General features: G+C 39.8%; 1 protein-coding gene across 1 annotated transcript in view; it reads right to left on the bottom strand.

The window, feature by feature from the left end:
- Window positions 1-26,184, bottom strand: part of kmt2cb (lysine (K)-specific methyltransferase 2Cb) — a 252,332-nt gene that overhangs the window by 150,990 nt on the left and 75,158 nt on the right. Inside the window, 7 exon segments of the mRNA XM_034182661.1 lie at window positions 5,262-5,376; window positions 6,791-6,962; window positions 11,114-11,276; window positions 12,143-12,252; window positions 12,449-12,558; window positions 15,916-16,116; window positions 16,718-16,865. Coding sequence (XP_034038552.1) covers window positions 5,262-5,376; window positions 6,791-6,962; window positions 11,114-11,276; window positions 12,143-12,252; window positions 12,449-12,558; window positions 15,916-16,116; window positions 16,718-16,865 — 1,019 coding nt within the window.

The raw sequence follows: 26,184 nt of genomic DNA, 5'->3' as shown, positions 1-26,184 counted from the left end.
AATTCGGTTTGATGAATATGGGTGTGTGTGTGGTGGAGACAATTCACCTCGTTCACAACGTGACAGAACTTACGATGCGCTGTTACGCGCATAGCACAACAATGCAGAACACTATTCTTGACCGTGCGTATGGTTCCTGATAATTCTCCAGCAACATGTTACATAATCCTAACCTGTGGTAACAGGTTGCAGCAGTTCCTGAGGACACCTGACGCCTCTATTCCTGGGAAAGCCCATATAGATAGTTATATCCAGTGGTTGGACACAGTTCCGCTAACCTGCTAATTAGCAAAGCTAACATGTTTCATTAGCAGATTAGCTTTTCAACTAGCTTTGAAAACCAACGCTAAATTTAGTTTCCACTAACTTTCAGTCTGCTAACATTTTTTTTGCTGGCATAGTGAGCAGTGATGCCGTTAACGCGACCACTTTTTTTAGTAACAAGTAATCTAACACGTTAATCTTCCAAATCAGTAATCAGATTAAAGTTACTTCTCCATGTCACTGTGCGTTACTATTATTTTCATTGTGGTCGATAGCAGCATTAAACTTGGTCCGTGGGCAGGAGGTCGGGGTTCGACTGAACTGCCCACTTTAAGTGAGCTGTGAGCTTTTCATCCGCGTTTTTTTGCAGGCTGCTCGACTCGTCTCACCTCTTAAAGCGCGGTGATCAGCACCCTGCACTGAGCTTTACAAAGACATTTTTATACTTTTTCCCTCCTGTGATTTAGAATTCTGAGCTGAGCCGCTCCGTATCGTCTCGTTAAAACAGCTGATCCTCCTGCGACGCGTCAACAACTAACACTGTTTTCCACTCAAATGCACCTAAACTCTCTTTCTGAGGACCACATGATGTGAAAAACGCAATAAAACTTTCTTACCCTGTAAATCTGGTCCTGTTTTCTGTATAAATAAAGGTTATCCATTCTTTGTGCTAAAACACCAAAGCAGGGGCAAATCCAGATGGAATGGGGGCGTGGGGCAAGGATGTGCCCCCCTCCCCACAACACCCCTAGATTAAGGTCCAGTTTTGAAGGCGTTTTTTTACTACAACTACTAATACTGCTTAAAATAATAATAATTTCGACAAGTAAAATGTTTAGAGAATTTAAATGTTAGAAAAATGTTAGAATTTAATAGTTACATTTATAAACAATGTAGGTTTGAAATTGCAAGTTTTATTGTTACAGTGCTGTCAACAGTTAAATATGAGGTCAAGAAAGAGGTCTTTATTTTACTTTTTATAAAACAAGTATTTGTTTTCATTGAAGTCAAGAAAGGGGACTATAAAGTGAGTTTTGGCAAAACAGGTATCATTGTCATGTTGACGTGGGTTGTTGTTGGCAGCTGGGGAAAGTAACTAAAAAAGTAACTAGTAATCTAACTTAGTTACTTTTACAACTGATTACTCAGTTGTAAAAGTAACTAAGTTACTTTTTCAGGAGTACCGTATTTTCCGGACTATAAGTCGCACCGGAGTATAAGTCGCACCAGCCACTTTATCCATATAAAGAAAAATAAACCATAAATAAGTCGCACCGGAGTATAAGTCGCACCAGCCACTTTATCCATTATAAAGAAAAATAAACCATAAATAAGGTCCACTGGACTATAAGTCCCATGGACATAAGGTATGTAACATGAAAAGTTCAGATGATAATATTGTGACGGCTACCGTTTTCGGATGCATATTTCACCAGTCGCAACTTGTAATCTGCAGAGTATGATTTTCTTTTTGGTGGCATTTTTTCGGGCCTTCTCCGTTGTCTTGTTATGTTATCAGTAACGTTAAAATTTTATTTTCTATGGTAGTCAGAAGTCGCAGGAACAGTTACACAAGCCTCGAGTGCCCTCTCGTGAGCTGCATTTACCTACGGATATGTTTGTATTTGGCGACCACATTGCGAGCCGAACCATGCAGCACCTACCTGCGCAGCTCATGACCACCCAGCGGTGTCGATCCAGCTCCTTCCAAGTGCAGACGCTAATCCTCCGCCGTCGCTCAGTGCTCCCATGCAGCTCTCAGCGTCAACTCTGCTCACACTGATATCCAAGGGTTGAAGCTGTTTTGTTAGCCGTCCCGGAATAAACACCATGTTCGTCTGCTTCAAACGCTTTTCACAATCATCGACGCCAGCTCCTTCCAAGTGCACACGCAAATCCTCCGCCGTCGCTCACCCATGCTCCCACGCAGCTCTCAGCGTCAACCTTAAACACTCTGCTCACATTGATATCCAAGGGTTGAAGCTGTTCTGTTCGCCATGCCGGAATAACAGCAAGCACCGTGTTCGTGCAGCTTCACACGCTGTGGGTGAGGTGAGGAATACGCATCCAAATTTCTGTCTCTGATGGTTATCGCGACCAGCGTGAACTATAGGATGGCCGTCATACTACAGTGCCCATGATGCATTGCATTTCCTTTTCCGGTGGCCATTTTAAAACATAGATCGACTCTGTCACGTAAAATTGTTTTGTTACAGTAAATTAATTGAGATCCTACCGGTATATTTTTCATTTATAAGTCGGTACCGGAGTATAGGTCGCACCCCCGGCCAAAACATGTAAAAAAGTGCGACTTATGTCCGGAAAAATAGCGGTAATCAGTAATCAGTAATTGGATTACTTTTTCAAAGTAACTGTGGCAACACTGATAGTGAGTAAAGCTTAACGGTCAGAAACATTGTAAAACCTAAAATCCTACATATTAATTCCTTGTGTGCTTTGCAATAAACAGACCGCTGTGAGAAGCTCAGTACGGTATACGTATGGTACATCATTTTAAAGGTACCAATTCACCTCACTGAGATATCCCATAATCCACATGAGAAACCACATGACAACAATTGCAAATGAACATTATATGACAAAAATGTAACTTTTATGCATTTCATAACATTTTTAAGAGACTGCTGCATGAGACCCTGAAAACTTGCTAAAACAAATATTCCATGTCTGCTACATTTAACCTGCGTGGAAATTCATAAACACAAAGCGAATTTCAATCATTTATATATTACTATATATTACTCTGGAACAAACAGTGCTGTAAAGGAAATAAGCAGGATGTTAAAGAGCAAACTTCAGTTTCATCCAGAATGACATGAACATAAAGTGATGAGAGCAGCTAATCTGAGTTTCCCATAATGCTTTTAGGCACGTGTCTGGTTAATGCTCAACCTTCAGGAATTAGCGCATTACTTAAAAAAAATATGTGCAATATTATATTTTCACTTTGTAAAAATGGCAGAGTTGCCATTAATTTTGATAAACTGGTCCAGAATTAGTTGGTTTTAAATGAAAACCATGAGTGAAAGGTGCTTTGCACGTCATGTCTCCTGCCCACTGTCTGAGAGGATGCATGTTGAAAGTGATGCACAAAGACAGAAGCTCTGGCTTTTGGTACATTTTGGCTTGTGATCATCTTTGAATTTACCCAGCAGCACTTGAAGTGCTTAAACTTGAAACTGCTTAGCCGACTGCACTACTGAGTCAATTCTAAAAGTTAGCGGTTAGCTGTACTTTCCACAATTTTTTTTTTAAGCAATCTATTGGTTTATTGTTATAAAGTTAACTTTTCAGTTAGCAGATTAGCGGTTATCAAAGCTAACTTTTTGGTTAACTGTGCCCACCACTGGTTATATCATAATTATTACTAATAACAAACATGCAGTTTTTCTGTATACAAGTTGCAGGACTTTGAATCTGAGGACTGGGTGGCACTGGGCCGTCAGCAACACAAAGTGAATATGTTATCTTCCTGCTGTTCTGAGTTCAGAGAAGCCAATTCTAAAGACCTTTCATCACATTCTACCTTCATTACATTCATCTCCTTTGAACCACAGCAGAAAAGTGGGTGATGTATTATCAGCCACTGAGTGACAGGCCAGCATTTGCATGGTGGGAGGATTGATGGAGGACATGCAATGACAGATGTGTGTAATTGACATGCACAAGGCAACACACATGCACACATGCAGTTGCACCTCACAGCACTCAGTTTCAACCAAAGCCTTTAAATGATCAGTCGCCGTGAGCCATTTCTACAATAACAAGGAGCACAAATCCAACCACAGTTAAAGGTTGCATTTACAGTGTGGTAGACAGTTAGGCTCCTTTTGAGCATAGGGTCAAATAACAGAAGCCAGAAGGACATTACCAGAACCCCATAGATGCTTTTCGCACTTGAGCAGCTTCTGCACAGTGTGCAAGACCATGATTTATTTATTTTTTGGGTTACCGGCTGAAAGGCCACTAACCCTATGTCTTGGCGCGGCATCCATTTATTGCGATATCTCAAAAACTGTCTGATCACTTTTTCCCCCTAATTTGGCAAGGGCATAACATGGGTCATTGGCATTGTTCCATCACAAAATCATATTCCTAGATTGTTCATTTGGAATGGTGGGAATTTTTATTCCAAAAATAGCCATTTTCGCACTTAAAGGCATTTTTCTCAAAACGTCTGATACTTTTTTCTAATTGTCAAGGGCATAATATGGTTGTTGACATTGTTCTCATCAAAAAATTATAGTTATGGTAAGTGGACTGCATTTACATAGTGCTTTTCCATCTGCTTCAGACGCTCAAAGCACTTTACAAATAATGCCTCACATTCACCATGAAGTGAGGGTGCTGCCATACAAGGCGCTCACTACACACCAGGAGCAACTAGGGGATTAAAGATCTTGCCCAAGGGCAAGATTTTCTGGTCAGGCTGGATTTGAACATCGAATCCTCTGGTCTCAAACCCAACGCGTTAACCACTAGACCATCACCTCCCCTATATATATTATGGATTTGTTTGTTTGAAAGTGGTGGGCATTTTTTATGCCCGAACAGTCAATTTGTGCATTTGGGTCCAATTTTCTCAAATACTGTCCGATAGCTTTTCTTTTAATTTAACAAGGGCACAATATTGGTCATTGAAATTGTTCCTGTCCCAGAATTATTTGCGTAGATTCCTTCGTTTGGAAATGGCAGCCATTTTTATTCTGAAAATGATTATTTGGCCTTGGGATTTAATTGAGCCGGTAACCCACAGGGCCCTTGGCACTCTAGTTAATGATGAATGAAATGTTTGTTACAGACGTGTGCACAATACTGATACCAATACCTGGAAACTCTGGTATTTTGATCTACATCTAGTACTTGCAGTAAAGGCATTAAATATAGCCATATGATGCAACTATGAGGTCTCATGCTTGTATTTTGAAAACTAACTGTTCTTTAGAAACTAAACAGCAGAATAATGGTTTTCTTACTTTACACCTCCATCCGTTGGTTGGAATGGAGTCCATGGCAGGTTGCAGACAAAATGTATGGTAGCCTTTGTCACACAAATCACACACCAGCATTTTTGTGTCCTCTCCTGGATTCCTAAACACACAGACAGAAATATATAGGAGATAAGATTTAAATATTAATTCAGAATACAAACCTGAACTCCAGAAAGTCTGAAGTCCACATCAGTGAGTCAGATTTGCACAACAGTTCAGAAGTTTTTTGTGATGATCTTGAAGACAGCCCACAATAAACTTAGTAAAAATTCAAGTAATATCACGTGTGACAGATACTACATTACGCATAACATTCTGTATCTTTGCAAACAGAAGTTAAGAACAAAAGGAGTAGTGTTCTCCTCAGGCAAAAACAGGCTACAGTACTGTAACTTTAAGCTACAATGTCCCATTATTTCCTGAGAACCTGCAGAGGCAAGTCAAAGCATATGCACAATTACTGGTAGCAACAAAAGAAATTACAGTAAAACTCGCCTGTCATCGTACAAACCGGATATTTACACTCACTGGACAAAAGCAGAAGTTCCAATACTTTTGAATGGTTTTCCATGTAATAGTGCCATATATAACAGATTTTCTTTCACACTGGACAAACACCCCATCTGATCGCAATACATTTTCATGAAAACTTTGCAAGTACCAGACAGAGCAGTCTGAAAGTGCCCAGTACAGAAGTACAAAATGAAGGTCAGCACTTACATTCACCACTTCAAGGAAAGTGGGTTTCCTTGATTCAAGCCCAGTCCTTTAGTTTTTTCAGACCGTGCTCAGACCTGGTAGGTCATTTGCATTGCAGGTCACTGCAGGTCATCTGAGCATATTTTTTCAAATTCCGAAGTTGTAAAGTTGGTCATATTTGCAGTCTTTTCTGCCAAATGTATTTGATTCATGATCTAAATATAATCGGCGGGCAATCCGCAAAAACTATAAAAATATGACGGGAGAGAAAGGAGTGAAAAAGCAAAGTAACAAATCACAGCCTTTTGCGGTGTCCGTCATTTAGCAGGTGCTGCGTCAGACTCCGGAGCAGTTTGTTAATAATCACCGCCTTGAATTACGCCCTGCCTCATTTCGGTCCTCGTGTCTGAGCATGGTTTGGAAAAAACAAACAAAAAAACAAAAAAACGGCTGGTCGTGTAATCAACAAAATATGGTACCCACTTTCCTTGAATAAGCGAGTGTCCGTGCTGAACTTCATTTCATCTCTCTGTTACTGGGCACATCTAGACAGGGCATTTTGTCCAGATTTTTGAGTGAAAATCCATTATATATGGTATTTATTACATGGCAAACCATACAAACACATTGGGACTTTTGAGAATATCTGGTTTATATGATGACGGTTTAGGCGTGTTTTACTGTATAACGGACAAAATTCGCTGGTCCACCTGAATCAATTACATACAGGTTTTAATGCAGTAAGAAGAGAAAAAAAATTAAGGGGAGATGAAAACATAGGTTCCTTGCTTGGGTGGGGGGGTAAGACAACTCACTTGCAAGTCTGACAGACTTTACACTCTGGGCACTGCCACCCTGCCCTCCTTAGAGGGGTTGCAGCCATATCCAGGCACATCCCATGGTAGTGCTGACCACAACTGGTGCAGAAGAGTTGGTCCAATAGGTCCCCTGGGCTATCGCATAGCACGCAATTTACATCATCTACAACTATGGAGGGGAAAAGAAAACAGGTGTCATCACAGAGAGAGAGACACGGTTATACCTAAATTGATCCTCTAGTTTACTGTAATTATCTGTCATTAAAAAAGTAAAAAGGGGATCACTAGAGCTATAGTATATCAGAAGTCCTCCTTATGCAACTGAACAGGTGTGTTGGTGTATATGAGTTACAGCTGAGCCAACATGAGCGTCCTGCAAACGGTGTAACAAAAAGTACACTCCAACACAAGAGCTTAAAGAGGGTCAGGCTAACCACATTTTATGACAGCTAATGTAGGGCCACAGGTGCCAAGGACAGATGTTCAGGTTGGTAGCCACAAATATACCAGACCCGGAGCTGAAAAGTCCTAAAAAATACATTATGTGTGTGTGTGTATGTATATATATATATATATATATATATATATATATACTCAACAAAAATATAAACACAACACTTTTGGTTTTGCTCCCATTTTGTATGAGATGAACTCAAAGATCTAAAACTTTTTCCACATACACAATATCACCATTTCCCTCAAATACTGTTCACAAACCAGTCTAAATCTGTGATAGTGAGCACTTCTCCTTTGCTGAGATAATCCATCCCACCTCACAGGTGTGCCATATCAAGATGCTGATTAGACACCATGATTAGTGCACAGGTGTGCCTTAGACTGCCCACAATAAAAGGCCACTCTGAAAGGTGCAGTTTTGTTTTATTGTCTTTTTCCTGGTTCTCTCCCTCAGCCCCAACCAGTCCCAGCAGACGACTACCCCTCCCTGAGCCTGGTTCTGCTGGAGGTTTCTTCCTGTTAAAAGGGAGTTTTTCCTTCCCACTGTAGCCAAGTGCTTGCTCACAGGGGGTCGTTTTGACCGTTGGGGTTTTACATAATTATTGTATGGCCTTGCCTTACAATATAAAGCGCCTTGGGGCAACTGTTTGCTGTGATTTGGCGCTATATAAAAAAATTGATTGATTGATTGATTGATTGAATACCAGTCGGTATCTGGTGTGACCACCATTTGCCTCATGCAGTGCAACACATCTCCTTCGCATCATCCGTGAAAAGAACACCTCTCCAACATGCCAAACACCAGCGAATGTGAGCATTTGCCCACTCAAGTCGGTTACGACGACAAACTGGAGTCAGGTCGAGACCCCGATGAGGACGACGACCATGCAGATGAGCTTCCATGAGACGGTTTCTGACAGTTTGTGCAGAAAGTCTTTGGTTATGCAAACCGATTGTTTCACCAGCTGTCCGAGTGGCTGGTCTCAGACGATCTTGGAGGTGAACATGCTGGATGTGGAGGTCCTGGGCTGGTGTGGTTACACGTGGTCTGCGGTTGTGAGGCTGGTTGGATGTACTGCCAAATTCTCTGAAACGCCTTTGGAGACAGCTTATGGTAGAGAAATGAACATTCAATACGCGAGCAACAGCTCTGGTTAACATTCCTGCTGTCAGCATGCCAATTGCACGCTCCCTCAAATCTTGCGACATCTGTGGCATTGTGCTGTGTGATAAAACTGCACCTTTCAGAGTGGCCTTTTATTGTGGACAGTCTAAGGCACACCTGTGCACTAATCATGGTGTCTAATCAGCATCTTGGTATGGCACACCTGTGAGGTGGGATGGATTATCTCAGCAAAGGAGAAGCGCTCACTATCACAGATTTAGACTGGTTTGTGAACAATATTTGAGGGAAATGATGATATTGTGTATGTGGAAAAAGTTTTAGATCTTTGAGTTCATCTCATACAAAATGAGAGCAAAACCAAAAGTGTTGCATTTATATTTTTGTTGAGTATATATATATATATATATATATATATATATATATATATATATATATATATATATATATATATATATATATAAATCATACTGGTTAGCAGTGAGAAAGTCTATTTTAACCCAATATTATTATTTATCTCCTGTAAAAATTATACTGGTTAGCAGTGAGAAAGTCTATTTAACCCAATATTATTATTTTATCTCCTGTAGCTGCAGACATGTTGCAATATGAGAATCGGGCAAACGTGACATGTACCCGATACAAATCAGTGAAATATGGGTGCTCAAAAGATGCATAGGCTTTTTGACAGGGACATGCTCCTCTGCCTCATAACAAGTTGTGTCTGTTGGATGATAGGCTTCAACCATAACAAAAAACAGAGGAAAGGAAAAGCTCAATGTTTGCAACAAAACAATGAGAAGTTTCAGCACATGAAAATAACATGCTATGTTACTTTAACAGGTTGAAAACTCCTGATTTCTTGTTTTGGGCTTCTTCTATGCTACAATCTCTGGTACTATATGTAGCACTGCCTCCTGTGGCACACAAAATTCACACCAGTGAAAATGGCACAGACTTGCAGCAGCACATTAGTAAAAACTATGAATGAGGCACAGTTTGAAAATTTAAAAGACTGGACAGATTGGCATCCTATCCAAGGTGTACCCCGCTTTGTACCCCATGTGGCTCAAGATAAGAAGACAATCTTGGCTCAAGAATGTACAGAATGAGCTAATACAGAACACTAAATTGACTGTAGGTTGTCTCTTTATGGGTTAGGTCTGTGATGGACTGGGGCGGTGTCCGCAGTATGCCCTGTCTCTTATCCACTGTAAGGGGTAAGTTCTAGCTCCCTCATGACTCCTAATGGAATGAGTGGCAGAAAATGTACAGATTTATATACCATGCAATTTGATAGTTGTGGGTATGATTAAGTTTGGTGGGTACTACTGCTGATAAAGCAGTTGTTCAGTCTGCTGTAAGTAATTTGCTACCTTGGTAAGAGAGTCAGGAACAGAGCTAATACATTATGTTACAACAATTCTGAAATTCATCATGAGGCTGGCAAATTTATTTGAACAGTCCCTAAAAGTCTGCAAGATCACATTAGAAATCAGGACATGCTGTATGAGCCATGTGTCTGCTTTAAAAGTGTTTGCCTTTTCATCATCACTATTATTTATGATTTTTGGTGCTTCACAAACCAGCTTAGTCGTGCATCAACCTCATTCTTCCTTTGTGTTTAACAACAGCTGGACTCTCATGTATACCCGCCATCTGCTGAACTTGTATCCTCAACACTGTCTTACACCGTCTACATTGAGGCTTGGCACTAATACTGTTTGTTCTATGCTTAATGTTTGGCAAACTATTCATACTGAGAAGATTCATAACTGCACACTGAACTTTTCATGAGTAGATCTTGCTCTGGTCAAATAATAAGATTATGTTATCTACCAAGCAATCCAGATAGCGTGGGTCCGCGTCACATGTCTGCATTGTATTTTAGCAGTACCATAATGTTTTCAGCTAATGGCACTGTGTAGTCACCAATGTATTTTTGCCTCACGTTGGGCAAAATAACTGTTCCATATTATGTATTGGTTAATCACCATATCAACCCTGACTATGCAAATGGACAATATAATTGTTTGCACCATGAATAAGGAGTGATGCTGCTGTAAGCTTATCTGGAATTGAGTTTTACTCAGAAAATTTATCTTATATGCCAAATCTGTTTTCCAAAAATATCACCTTTCACAAGCCCAATTAAATATTCAACCATACTATGACTTGTAAGCTGAATGTATTAGTTGAGAGTCAATGCTATCCAAACTGTTAAAGATATTTACTTGTTAAAGTGTGTAGCAAAACATTTCTCTTTCTGAAAAGAAGATACTGGTTGGAGAGCCTTACTCTTGTGAAGTGCCTTTGAGTGACTTATGTTGCAATTTGGTGCTATATGAACAAACTGAATTGAAAGCTGATGTGTGATAATGTGGCTCATGTTGGAGGCTGTCTGACTGACAGCATCATTATCAGCTAATGACATAAAGAGGCTACAGTTAGAAAACAATTAAAGGCATTTTGACTGGCATCTGTAAAGGTAGGGGATACATCATGAAACCTTAAACCTGAACTTCTCCTTGTCAGGTACTTTTTTGTTTACCTACATGACCAGTGATTACATTTATACAATAGATCTATATGCTGTAGCAGGAAAAAAGGAAAATAATTTAATTACAGCCAGACTTTAAAACCAGTGTAGTCAAGGTGACTTTAATACAGATCTTTTATTCTGACCGAGACGAATGATTTTCACAAAAGATGTTTGATTAAATGCATTCCGGTCAACTTACATTTATGAATGGCCAATTCAATGTGTTCTGTGCAGAGGATGGAGAGACTCCTGATATCCTGAAAGGTCCCAGCTGCCCCTGCACAGGGGTAATGGTAGAGTTGAGCACATCCTTCAGCACAGCACTTAATGGATGCTCCAAGGCGCTTACAGTATGCACAGTGCTACAGGAAGACAGAGATCACACAATTATGTCCAGTCAGACTAAAACTAAACAAGTACTGCAGCTGCTTTTACATAAACTCCTAGCTTTGTCTGTCCTATGATATTTAATGGGAATGGAACGATACACCAGCTCCAGGATATGATATATATCATGATATAGCTATCAAGTTTCAATACACATCATGCTACACATTTACATCACTGTTCAGTGTTCACACCAGTTATGTAGAAAGTAATCTATGGTAAATGTTTAATCTTAAAGAAACAAATTCTTCTGAAGTATAACTTGTAATAATTTACATTATCTGTTTCTGATTTGTGTATTTTACAAATCATTTATACTTCTTTTTGCAAGAGATCAATATTTCTTCCATGCAGTATTTTACTTTTCATGGTATCAAGAAACTCAAAAAATAGATCTGATACAGGTCCGATACAATGTGAGACGTATTGTTCCACCCTTAATATTTAAAGTTTAAAATTTCAGATTCATGATGGCTATGCCTCATCATCTTTCTCCACTTTTCTCTCTTCTATAGTTATATGTCAACAGGCACTCTGAAAATCAAGTCGAAGACTTGCTAAAAGGATACAGTACCAGCGGGGTGCAAAAACAATCAGCACTCTGGCGAATTCTGCCACTGCTAGAGCTAGGAGCCAAGCTGTAATGAGAGCTCGGCTCTGTTGAGTGGCATGACCTTTTTCATTTCACGGCTGACAAATCCGCGCTACCAGGCCGACCTTTAGCAACCCGTCTGTTCCATCAGTTCTGCTATGACTCATTGAAGCTGCCCCTCCCTGCAGCACCTACACATTAAGATGGTGTTAGCACCCATTAGTCCATACATATCCTCCCCTGGCTCACCTTTGTGCTCCCTGAGTCAATGGCTCTGTCCACATTAAGCAGAGATTGTCCCTCGCCCTCACAAACACCTTCGGACCACAGTGCACAACTGTGATGTGCCCAGTATTGCCCTGCAATTTTAAGATGAAGAGTGTGATGATAACAATGGACTATAATCAAATCTGAAGTAGATATTAGCTCTGTGAACACAGCATAGCAAGCATTTACACACTGTAGATTTACAAATAAACAGGAACTTTTAATAAGAAGAACATGTTTAATTTGACAATGAAATGTTTCATTTTTTTATTACTATTTTATTTGTACCTGACTCAAAGAGAGAGTGGATGTTAAGATCTTGAGGAAGGCCAACATGAGAAAGCTCATCCCAAAAACGATTTGCTGGGTCCAGTTCTTCTAGGGATCTGTCAGACTCACTGGAACAAATAAAAAGGTTTGTCAAAAAAGAAGTTCAACAGATTATCGTTTTTAGCTGTTTAACAGAAGAAACGAGTGATGAAAGAGAGCCAAGATCAACTCATAAAAGCTAAAGGGAATAAAGTTTTTACAAAACCAACAACCAAAACAGACACAGAGCGAGGGGAAAATGCAAGAAAGCAAATAAAATTAATAGGTGATGAAGAGAAGTATCCACCAGACGCTGGCTCTGCTACAGTGAAAAGATGCCTTGTCCAAGTTAACTAATGATCAACAGTTTGTGGTAAATGCTGAAAGAGAGCATTCATATTTAAAATGGATCCATGCTCCAGAAAACACATCAAGGTCCCAAAACAAGAAAGCAATTGCTGATTTTACTCATGAGAAGCTGCTTTGATGTTTGAGCATCATGATATTTTTTTCCATGATACTGCATCAATTTTCCCATGTCTCATAACAAGCCAGGAGCCTGTGTTGTGCTTTTTTGTTCTACCTTGTTAGTATGGCATAAGAGACCATCACTTCCCTCAAACAAACAGAGTGAGTTATTTTCCTCCCAAATCAGTCTCATCCTTGCACTTGCTCAAGATGTGGCTGAAGCCTATGACCTCTTATGATTTGGTGCTGTATGAATTAACTGAATTGACAGCCTATCTGTGCCAGCTGGAAGTAATGACTGGTCCATTGACCACTGGTTACTGCAGTCAAACATTACACAAATTATATAATCACATCTCTGATCAATTTGCTACTACTGCAAATTATTGAATAACAGCTGCCTCACCAAACATTTCAAACTAAGAATAATAAAAAAAGGTTTAATTTAATTTGAAGGGCTACTTGGTGTTATGTAATAATTTAGTGAACACTGGTTTAAGTCAGATGGATGTTCCTATTCTACAGAAAGCTGATGCACGGACTTGCCGATCTTATTCCTGTAAAAACAGGCCACAAAATAAATGTGTGAATGCAGTTTTTATTTGTCTTATTATGCTGTTTTAATGGTAAATTATTTTATGGGAAATGTGGAATATGCTGATGAATGCAAGCACTGTTTGTTGTTGTATTTATCAATTTTTGAGACAGGAATGTTTGCAAAGCACTTGAAGTCCAAGACAAATTTCCCTTTGGAGACAATAAAGTATATCGTATCGTAGAAACTCTCCCTGTGCTATAAGGCACTGTTAGGTGCATATGTGACGATAATCAGACAAGTTTAAACTTGTCTTAAATGTTAGAATGTAGCCAAATCCTGTGTGCAGTCTTGGTGTTTGGAGAAGAAAGCGTGCCATGCGTCGAGCATTCACCAAACAATTTTTTATGATAAATTATCCGTAGTATAAGTCACACTGTCCATTTTATTTATTTATTTATTTTTTACTAGTTTGGGAGGTGGACTCACACTGAGGTGCAACTTACACTCAACAAAAATATAAACTCAACACTTTTGGTTTTGCTCCCATTGAACTCAAAGATCTAAAACCTTTTCCACATACACAATATCACCATTTCCCTCAAATATTGTTCACAAACCAGTCTAAATCTGTGATAGTGAGCACTTCTCCTTTGCTGAGATAATCCATCCTACCTCACAGGTGTGCCATATCAAGATGCTGATTAGACACCATGATTAGTGCACAGGTGTGCCTTAGACTGCCCACAATAAAAGGCCACTCTGAAAGGTGCAGTTTTATCACACAGCACAATGCCACAGATGTCGCAAGATTTGAGGGAGCGTGCAATTGGCATGCTGACAGCAGGAATATCAACCAGAGCTGTTGCACGTGTATTGAATGTTCATTTCTCTACCATAAGCCGTCTCCAAAGGCGTTTCAGAGAATTTGGCAGTACATCCAACCAGCCTCACAACCACAGACCACGTGTAACCACACCAGCCCAGGACCTTCACATCCAGCATGTTCACCTCCAAGATCGTCTGAGACTAGCCACTCGGACAGCTGCTGAAACAATTGGTTTGCATAACCAAAGAATTTCTGCACAAACTGTCAGAAACCGTCTCAGGGAAGCTCATTTGCATGCTCGTCGTCCTCATCGGGGTCTCGACCTGACTCCAGTTCGTCGTCGTAACCGACTTGAGTGGGCAAATGCTCACATTTGCTGGCGTTTGGCACGTTGGAGAGGTGTTCTCTTCACGGATGAATCCCGGTTCACACTGTCCAGGGCAGATGGCAGACAGTGTGTGGCGTCGTGTGGGTGAGCGGTTTTCTGATGTCAATGTTGAACATCACCTCATGTTGCAGCAGGATAACGCACGGCCCCATGTTGCAAGGATCTGTACACAATTCTTGGAAGCTGAAAATGTCCCAGTTCTTGCATGGCCGGCATACTCACCGGACATGTCACCCATTGAGCATGTTTGGGATGCTCTGGACCGGCGTATACGACAGCGTGTACCAGTTCCTGCCAATATCCAGCAACTTCGCACAGCCATTGAAGAGGAGTGGACCAACATTCCACAGGCCACAATTGACAACCTGATCAACTCTATGCGAAGGAGATGTGTTGCACTGCATGAGGCAAATGGTGGTCACACCAGATACTGACTGGTATCCCCCCCCCAACAAGAAAACAAAACTGCACCTTTCAGAGTGGCCTTTTATTGTGGACAGTCTAAGCCACACCTGTGCACTAATCATGGTGTCTAATCAGCATCTTGGTATGGCACACCTGTGAGGTGGGATGGATTATCTTAGCAAAGGAGAAGTGCTCACTTTATAGATTTAGACTGGTTTGTGAACAATATTTGAGGGAAATGGTGATATTGTGTATGTGGAAAAAGTTTTTGATCTTTGAGTTCATCTCATACAAAATGGGAGTAAAACCAAAAGTGTTGCGTTTATATTTTTGTTGAGTGTATATACAGAAAAGTCATGCATTCATAATGATAATTACACTATTTATATTTGACTTTCTTGGGAATTAAAGCACTAAACAAAATAAACCCCAATAAAAAAAGAAATGCCAATAATAAGTATACAACAACTATGCTCAAAAATTCGATGGATCTGATAATCCAGAAAAAGGTGCAATTTACTATAGTCCAGTGCGATTTATATATAGGTTTTTCCTCTTCAAGAGACCTTTTTTTAGCAGGTGTGCCATACTCCAGTGTGACTTGTACTCTGGAAAACACTGTAGTAATTTTTGCCAGTATAATTTAATTGTATAACTGAAGACAGAACAGATCTCAATGAAGAATGTACACCAGAATCAAACAGAGAGGCAGGCCAACACAGGATTCAGATAACATGCAGCTCATTAACATTAAACAGAAAGTTGTGACATAACTTGATACGACTGGCCACAAACAATCATTTTCGATCTGGTCTACTTACTTCCTCTTGTCATTCTGTCCTGACGCAGTCTCTTCGGCCATTTTTGGCTGAGTGGTTAGATCACCACCACTGCTGTCGCTTGTAGAGCCACCCTTACATCGGAAGAGTGCATCAAGCTCAGGAGTGGTACTGAATACTTGCAAATCCCCCTGACCCAACAGGCTACGCCCACCACAGTAACAGAAGGCACAGAGATGCTCACTGAAACAAAGAAAATAGAAAATGGAGCGTGTTTAATTATATATACACCTTCTGACTTCATACGGCACCACAGGCGTCACCATAAATTAAGGCTTCTGCCTTGCTGTACAGTAAGTAGGCGGCAGCGATTTTATCAATCTACAAAAGCCTGTATAGCCTGTACTGATCAAAGTGGAACTGAACCATCCCACCACTCCATACATATAATCTGAAATATGGTTGAAACCCTATCCTCTGTTGACAAGAACAGAGAATAAAGTAACTGCTTTAAGGCTCAAAAGCTGTTTCAAAAGTGAGATGTCCCTGATAATAAAATCCTTAGAGATACTACTAATTTGCTCTCGGTCACAAACTTTGACTGCACAGACAGGACAGAGGATGACGTGAAACCTTTAACGAAGTGGCATCATTACCAGCTGATGATTCCCATTCAATTCAACCATGCACATGTTTACATAAATGCGAAATGTTTACTGAAATGAGATAATGTCTCACAGTGTTGGACACAAATACACAAGAAATGACTAAATTCCAGTGAATTAATAAAATTGTTTTTGCAACCCAGCAATTTGTGATTTGTGAAATTTGTAAGGATACTAACCTGCTTTTGACTTCTCTACTCGCTGGGACAGACGGTCCTGCTGAATTCTCAGCATGAGGGCTCTGGTCCAGAGGGGTAGAGGGCTTGACGTCCTCTTGTACCTCAGTGGTCACCACCTCCACAGTCTCCACTGGCTCAATTTGAGTTTCTGATGATGATACAGTATAATTTGTCAGCATTAAACAACAAGAAAAACATGAAATACTAAGGTGATCACCGGCCACTAGCTCTAAGCTCCACTAAAAGACCCAGAATTTAGGTTAAGTTGAGGCCGCGGCACGCTCAGTTTACTAATAAAATGAATTAAAAGAGTAAAGAGCCAGTATGCTAGCCATACGAAAGGGAAAACAAGTGCGGCTTAAGTCTGGACTTGAAAGTCTCTACAGAATCTGACTGTTTTATTGACACAGGGAGATCATTCCACAGAAGGGGCACAATAAGAGAAAGCTCTGTGACCCGCAAACGTCTTATTCATCCAAGGGACACAAAGAAGTCCTGCACCCTGAGAACACAAAGCCCGGGCCGGTACGTAAGGTTTAATTAGGTCAGCTAGGTAGGGAGGTGCCAGTCCTTGAACAATTTTATAGACTAGTAGCAGAACCTTAAAATCTGATCTCACTGGGACAGGAAGCCAGTGAAGGGATGCCAAAATGGGTGTAAGGTGGTCAAACTTTCTGCTTCGTGTCAAAAGTCTGGCTGCAGCATTTTGAACCAATTGGAGAGCCCTAATGCTGGACTGGGGTAAACCAGAAAATAGAATCAATCAATCAATCAATTTTTTTTATATAGCGCCAAATCACAACAAACAGTTGCCCCAAGGCGCTTTATATTGTAAGGCAAGGCCATACAATAATTATGTAAAACCCCAACGGTCAAAACGACCCCCTGTGAGCAAGCACTTGGCTACAGTGGGAAGGAAAAACTCCCTTTTAACAGGAAGAAACCTCCAGCAGAACCAGGCTCAGGGAGGGGCAGTCTTCTGCTGGGACTGGTTGGGGCTGAGGGAGAGAACCAGGAAAAAGACATGCTGTGGAGGGGAGCAGAGATCGATCACTAATGATTAAATGCAGAGTGGTGCATACAGAGCAAAAAGAAAAGAAACAGTGCATCATGGGAACCCCCCAGCAGTCTACGTCTATAGCAGCATAACTAAGGGATGGTTCAGGGTCACCTGATCCAGCCCTAACTATAAGCTTTAGCAAAAAGGAAAGTTTTAAGCCTAATCTTAAAAGTAGAGAGGGTGTCTGTCTCCCTGATCTGAATTGGGAGCTGGTTCCACAGGAGAGGAGCCTGAAAGCTGAAGGCTCTGCCTCCCATTCTACTCTTACAAACCCTAGGAACTACAAGTAAGCCTGCAGTCTGAGAGCGAAGCGCTCTATTGGGGTAATATGGTACTACGAGGTCCCTAAGATAAGATGGGACCTGATTATTCAAAACCTTATAAGTAAGAAGAAGAATTTTAAATTCTATTCTAGAATTAACAGGAAGCCAATGAAGAGAGGCCAATATGGGTGAGATATGCTCTCTCCTTCTAGTCCCCGTCAGTACTCTAGCTGCAGCATTTTGAATTAACTGAAGGCTTTTTAGGGAACTTTTAGGACAACCTGATAATAATGAATTACAATAGTCCAGCCTAGAGGAAATAAATGCATGAATTAGTTTTTCAGCATCACTCTGAGACAAGACCTTTCTGATTTTAGAGATATTGCGTAAATGCAAAAAAGCAGTCCTACATATTTGTTTAATATGCACTTTGAATGACATATCCTGATCAAAAATGACTCCAAGATTTCTCACAGTATTACTAGAGGTCAGGGTAATGCCATCCAGAGTAAGGATCTGGTTAGACACCATGTTTCTAAGATTTGTGGGGCCAAGTACAATAACTTCAGTTTTATCTGAGTTTAAAAGCAGGAAATTAGAGGTCATCCATGTCTTTATGTCTGTAAGACAATCCTGCAGTTTAGCTAATTGGTGTGTGTCCTCTGGCTTCATGGATAGATAAAGCTGGGTATCATCTGCGTAACAATGAAAATTTAAGCAATACCGTCTAATAATACTGCCTAAGGGAAGCATGTATAAAGTGAATAAAATTGGTCCTAGCACAGAACCTTGTGGAACTCCATAATTAACTTTAGTCTGTGAAGAAGATTCCCCATTTACATGAACAAATTGTAATCTATTAGACAAATATGATTCAAACCACCGCAGCGCAGTGCCTTTAATACCTATGGCATGCTCTAATCTCTGTAATAAAATTTTATGGTCAACAGTATCAAAAGCAGCACTGAGATCTAACAGAACAAGCACAGAGATGAGTCCACTGTCCGAGGCCATAAGAAGATCATTTGTAACCTTCACTAATGCTGTTTCTGTACTATGATGAATTCTAAAACCTGACTGAAACTCTTCAAATAGACCATTCCTCTGCAGATGATCAGTTAGCTGTTTTACAACTACCCTTTCAAGAATTTTTGAGAGAAAAGGAAGGTTGGAGATTGGCCTATAATTAGCTAAGATAGCTGGGTCAAGTGATGGCTTTTTAAGTAATGGTTTAATTACAGCCACCTTAAAAGCCTGTGGTACATAGCCAACTAACAAAGATAGATTGATCATATTTAAGATCGAAGCATTAAATAATGGTAGGGCTTCCTTGAGCAGCCTGGTAGGAATGGGGTCTAATAAACATGTTGATGGTTTGGATGAAGTAACTAATGAGAATAACTCAGACAGAACAATCGGAGAGAAAGAGTCTAACCAAATACCGGCATCACTGAAAGCAGCCAAAGATAACGATACGTCTTTGGGATGGTTATGAGTAATTTTTTCTCTAATAGTTAAAATTTTGTTAGCAAAGAAAGTCATGAAGTCATTACTAGTTAAAGTTAATGGAATACTCAGCTCAATAGAGCTCTGACTCTTTGTCAGCCTGGCTACAGTGCTGAAAAGAAACCTGGGGTTGTTCTTATTTTCTTCAATTAGTGATGAGTAGAAAGATGTCCTAGCTTTACGAAGGGCTTTTTTATAGAGCAACAGACTCTTTTTCCAGGCTAAGTGAAGATCTTCTAAATTAGTGAGACGCCATTTCCTCTCCAACTTACGGGTTATCTGCTTTAAGCTACGAGTTTGTGAGTTATACCACGGAGTCAGACACTTCTGATTTAAAGCTCTCTTTTTCAGAGGAGCTACAGCATCCAAAGTTGTCTTCAATGAGGATGTAAAACTATTGACGAGATACTCTATCTCCCTTACAGAGTTTAGGTAGCTACTCTGCACTGTGTTGGTATATGGCATTAGAGAACATAAAGAAGGAATCATATCCTTAAACCTAGTTACAGCGCTTTCTGAAAGACTTCTAGTGTAATGAAACTTATTCCCCACTGCTGGGTAGTCCATCAGAGTAAATGTAAATGTTATTAAGAAATGATCAGACAGAAGGGAGTTATCAGGGAATACTGTTAAGTCTTCTATTTCCATACCATAAGTCAGAACAAGATCTAAGATATGATTAAAGTGGTGGGTGGACTCATTTACTTTTTGAGCAAAGCCAATAGAGTCTAATAATAGATTAAATGCAGTGTTGAGGCTGTCATTCTCAGCATCTGTGTGGATGTTAAAATCGCCCACTATAATTATCTTATCTGAGCTAAGCACTAAGTCAGACAAAAGGTCTGAAAATTCACAGAGAAACTCACAGTAACGACCAGGTGGACGATAGATAATAACAAATAAAACTGGTTTTTGGGACTTCCAATTTGGATGGACAAGACTAAGAGACAAGCTTTCAAATGAATTAAAGCTCTGTCTGGGTTTTGGATTAATTAATAAGCTGGAATGGAAGATTGCTGCTAATCCTCCACCCCGGCCCGTGCTACGAGCATTCTGACAGTTAGTGTGACTCGGGGGTGTTGACTCATTTAAACTAACATATTCATCCTGCTGTAACCAGGTTTCTGTTAGGCAGAATAAATCAATATGTTGATCAATTATTATATCATTTACCAACAGGGACTTAGAAGAGAGAGACCTAATGTTTAATAGACCACATTTAACTGTTTTAGTCTGTGGTGCAGTTGAAGGTGCTATATTATTTTTTCTTTTTGAATTTTTATGCTTAAATAGATTTTTGCTGGTTATTGGTAGTCTGGGAGCAGGCACCGTCTCTACGGGGATGGGGTAATGAGGGGATGGCAGGGGGAGAGAAGCTGCAGAGAGGTGTGTAAGACTACAACATTGAACATTGAAGTAGTCCAATCTAGAAAAGATACAGGCATGGATCAGGGTCTCAGCATCAGCCATAGACAGGATGGGATGAATCTTCGCTATATTTCGCAGGTGGAAGAAAGCAGTCCTCATAATATTTCTAATGTGGAGGTCAAAGGACAACGAAGGATCAAAATTTACCCCAAGGTTCCTCACTTTGTCAGTGTGATGTATGATTCTGGAACCTAGGCTAAGTGTTAACTGGTCAAATTGATGCCCATGTCTCACTGGACCAAGAACCATCATTTCAGTCTTATTAGAGTTTAAAAGTAGGAAGTTTCTAGACATCCAGTTTCTCACTGATGCAAGGCAATCTTCTTTGGGTTTTATGTGGATGAGATTACCTGCAGTTATCGTCTTGTATAACTGAGTATCATCAGCATAACAGTGAAAGGTAATCCCAAAGCACCACAATATGTGCCCAAGGGGGGTTAGGGGACCTAAGATGGACCCCTGTGGAACCCCAAATTTCATGTCACCAAGGTTAGAGGTAGTGTTACTGTACAAAACACAGTGAGAATGACTGGTCAAGTATGACATCAACCATGCAAGGGCACTCCCAGTAATCCCAAACTGATTTTCCAGCCCATCAAGTAGAATATGATGATCCACGGTATCAAATGCAGCACTGAGATCTAATAGCACAAGAACCATAGTGGTCAGGGGCGTAGCACCAAGCTCTGGGCCCTAGGTACTAGTCATATTGAAGGACCCCCCCCCCCCCACACACACTGTTATGTTCTTTTCTATTAACGCAAACACCAAATTTCTAATGTTTAGTCAAACCAGGTCTCAGATCACACCTGGGAGTCAGAACCCTTTTTAAAGTTGGGGGAGCAATATTAAGTTGGGGGTCTGGGGGACCAAATTGCTCCATTTTCTTAAAAAAATGGTGCAATTTGGTGCATTCCTGTCTGTTAAAACGCACAGAAATGCACCAAATTGCACCATTTTTCTAGAAAAAGGTGTAGTTTGGTCCCCCAGACCACCCAACTCAATATAGCTAGCTTTCAAGCTCACCTCTCTTTTCAAAGAATTTGGTTAGCAGGTGCTTTCCCTCATTTAGTTTTCTTTCCCTGGCCTTTTTTCTCTTCTTTTTTGAAATCTGGACTTTGATTTTTTTAGAAAAGACATTTTAGGAGGGGGGAAAATGGCGGCGGAAGAGTAAGAAGTGTTTAGCGTGAGCTCCCGTTTTTTGTTTACTATATAGTGGTGTTTTTACAATTTATCTCTGCTAAATTCGAAAAGACATTTTATTTCAGCCTAAACACTAGGGCTGCAACTAACGATTTAGTTATCAATTCATCGGTCAATTATTTTTTCGATGAATCGTTTTGTTTGTTGTTACTTACATGTGAGTTTTGCCATTATTTATTTAAGTGAGTTAATAAAAGGCCTTTATCACACAACATCGTTTGCGTGATAAGTTATGTTATATCCTCGTCAAAAATATACCTGGAGTAGTGTTTAGTTTTATTTTGCACATACATACATCATCAACACACCACAAAGATTTCCATCAGGTTTCACCCAATTATTAGCATTTTTAGATGCCTACAGCAACTATCTCAACCACTGACCACATATTACAGCAAGAGTCCACAAAAGTATTTTAAAGGCCTGACTAAAGTGCAATATGTGATCTTTAAAAACATATTTTCATGAAAAAAGACACAAATGTGCAGTTAACTGCATTTTATTTTTTCTTGTGTAAAAACACAACTTAGATGTGGTTTGACTGAAACAAATTGTCATTAAACTTGAATAAAACAGGGATGACGTGGAGGTGTAAGAGTCACTGGGTGTTCACAGGAAACTTTTGGATTTATATTTTCTGGTGTGTTTAATCAGGTTCTTTTGTTTCTTTCTCTAAAATTGTATTGTAGCATTACTGGTTATTGTTACTATTATTGTTGTTGCTATTATTACTAATATATAAATAAAAAATAAATTAAAAAATATTACAATTTGTAAGGCATTTCACTCTTTTACGACAACAAACGCTGAGCCATGAATTATACAGAAAACAAAAGCACACAAATGTGCTGACAGCTGCAACAGCTTAATGCTAACTTTAACATTAAAAACGCCATAGACATGCTAACACGTTAGCATTGGTGCCGTTTTTAAGTTATAAAATACATCTATCAACTGTTTCAGAAGACCATAACAAGTCAGATGAACATAAAAAAGTAAATATTACTCAGACATATGCTCTTTGGGGTTTAGTGAGGAAAAATTAAGATAAAGAAAAATAAAACAATGAATCAACAAAGCAGCAGATTGAAGCACTGCTTCGATCTGCGAATCACTGCTTTGATTGGATCAAGGTTCAAAGCAAAGCCACGCTGCAGAAACAGTTGATTTACAGGGAAGAAATGAAACATCTGTGGTAAAACAAGGTTATTTAACAACTAATCCATGACTAAATTAGTTGACAACTATTTTAATAATCAATTAAATCGATTAGTTGTTTCAGCTCTACTAAACACCTCTTTGTCAGATCCCATTTGGGATGTGTGTGTGTGTGTGTGTGTGTGTGTGTGTGTGTGTGTGTGTGTGTGTGTGTGTGTGTGTGTGTGTGTGTGTGTGTGTAAGGCAGAGTGCCGCCTGTGCGCCTGGACTAAACCTTTGTACAACTGTGCAGGGGTGGGAAGGGCCCTCAGAGATCTTTCAATATTATTGTTAGAGCAGAATTATGTTTCGCAACATTTATACATTCATTCTAATTATATTCTTTTACAACATGAATTGTATGGACATTAATAACATGCAACACAAAAATGTATTTAATGCCAGTTATTTTGTGGGGCCCCCCCATGCTTTGGGCCCTGGGTATATAGTACCCTTTACCCCCCAGTCCAACACCCCTGATATGGGTGTCTGAATTCGTTGCAAGCAGAAGACCATTCACCACTTTAGTGAGAGCCGTCTCTGTGGAATGATATTTTCTAAAAGCAGACTACAGTGGCTCAAGATAGTCCACGAGCTGCCATGAAACCACTTTTTCCAGAATTTTAGAGCAAAATGATAGATTTGATATCGGCCAATAGTTTTTCAATACATTAGGGTCAAGATTAGGATTCTTAAGTAATGGTTTAATCACTGCAGATTTGAAACATTTAAGAACAGATCCAGAAGTTAAAGAAAGATTAGTAATTTTTCCAGAATTTCAGAGCAAAATGATAGATTTGATATCGGCCAATAGTTTTTCAATACATTAGGGTCAAGATTAGGATTCTTAAGTAATGGTTTAATCACTGCAGATTTGAAACATTTAGGAACAGATCCAGAAGTTAAAGAAAGATTAGTAATTTTTCCAGAATTTTAGAGCAAAATGACAGATTTGATATCGGCCAATAGTTTTTCAATACATTAGGGTCAAGATTAGGATTCTTAAGTAATGGTTTAATCACTGCAGATTTGAAACATTTAGGAACAGATCCAGAAGTTAAAGAAAGATTAGTAATTTCCAGCACAGTCGGCCCAAGAGTGGGCCACAGGTCCTTAAACAGTTTTGTTGGTATAGGAACAAATAAACAGGTGCTTTTTTGTGCTTTTTGTTGACGTTACGAGTTTTGTCAGCATGCTTAGAGAGATACTCTCAAATTCTGTAAATCTAGGTAATACCTCAGTAATACCTCAGGAACCATTACAACATTTACTGCCAAGGATTTGCATCTGCATTCAGTTGCTGAGAACGATGGCTTTCAAACATGTTTTATTTATTTTTAATGACATTCACGGCCCACCTGAAATACCATCAAGGGGGCTGCAGTCCACACTTTGTGCTCCACTAAACAATGACCTATATATCATTATGAAATAGCCAATTATGACAGCAAAACTGTCATACATCTTTTGACAGACACAAGCTGTCATAAGGCAGGTTGGTTTGTTCTAAGCAGTTTCCTCCAGGTCAAAAGCACAGCCTTCATTCGTGAGATACATGGAAAAATATGGGGACCATATGGTCAAAAACTAATTACAGTAAATCCAATGCAAACATCAAGATCTCATTCAGAACTGTAAACCAACAGAGGCTGAGAAAAAAACTCAAACATTCACATTATATGTAGAGGGAGGGCTTAATATTCACTACACATCTGCAGGCAAGCTCACAAACATGAGTGATACCCCAACTCCACCAAACTAATAACTTTCAATCTGTTGTCTTCTTAACAGACTTTTTGCTGCTTTCTGCTGATCTCTGTTGAGCGGTGTGCCACACAGAGGCACACAGGTGCACACAGCAGGTGCCAAAGCAGGGGTGGGGGGTTCTCTGCACCCATCGCAGAACTTGGCCAAGTGTAAAGGCTGCTTAAAACTGAAATCACTTCTGACACCATTATAACATTGGAATTTAAATGAATAAAAGCTCTACCCACAACACTAATTGTATAAAGTAACTTCTTAATTTACCTCTGACTGAAAGTTTATGACACATAAAACTTGTCAACATCTCACAGGCATAATTTGGGAACATTACAATCATCTGCTATTATCCAAAGAACACAAATATAAATTAACCTAACAAACTACTTTCAGTTTTCAGCAGGTGTGAGACATTGTATAACTAAATATATAGAGTCATGCCCTCTAACCTGCTGAGATGCCCCATTCAGCTGGAACTTGATTTTTTAATATAAATCCCCCATTCAGAAACAAACTATTATTTAATTAAGATATTCTATTCAATTCACATTAAGTACCTTCAACAGCACACTATGGATGTACTAATCTGTATTTAGGAAATTGCAAAAACACTTTTTTTTTAACAGGTTTTCACTCAAAAACTATTCCCAAATGCTTCTCACTGTTCTACCAAGGCTTCTAACAAACCAACAGACAGGGCTGAATATATATATGGCAATCTATGTATGCGGTACGGTTTGTGTTCAGTGTGAAGTGATTAAGCAATCGACACCAAACTTATGGTATGGTGACTGAGGGAACCAAGAAGGAGGTCACTGGGGCTCTTAGATTGAAGGCGCACGTGCGCGAGCGCACACACACACACACACACACACACACACACACACACACACACACACACACACACACACACACACACACACACACACGGTCAGCCTTATGTCTATGCACAGCCACAGTAATTAAGCAAGCGACACCAAACCAATTATGGTGACTGGGGGCACCAAGGGGAGGTCACTGGGGCCTAGAGATGGGTATTGAGAAGATTT

This window comes from Thalassophryne amazonica, chromosome 12 (genome assembly GCF_902500255.1).
Source record: "Thalassophryne amazonica chromosome 12, fThaAma1.1, whole genome shotgun sequence".
Taxonomy (NCBI): domain Eukaryota; kingdom Metazoa; phylum Chordata; class Actinopteri; order Batrachoidiformes; family Batrachoididae; genus Thalassophryne; species Thalassophryne amazonica.
This window is presented reverse-complemented; position numbering and strand designations above follow the sequence as displayed.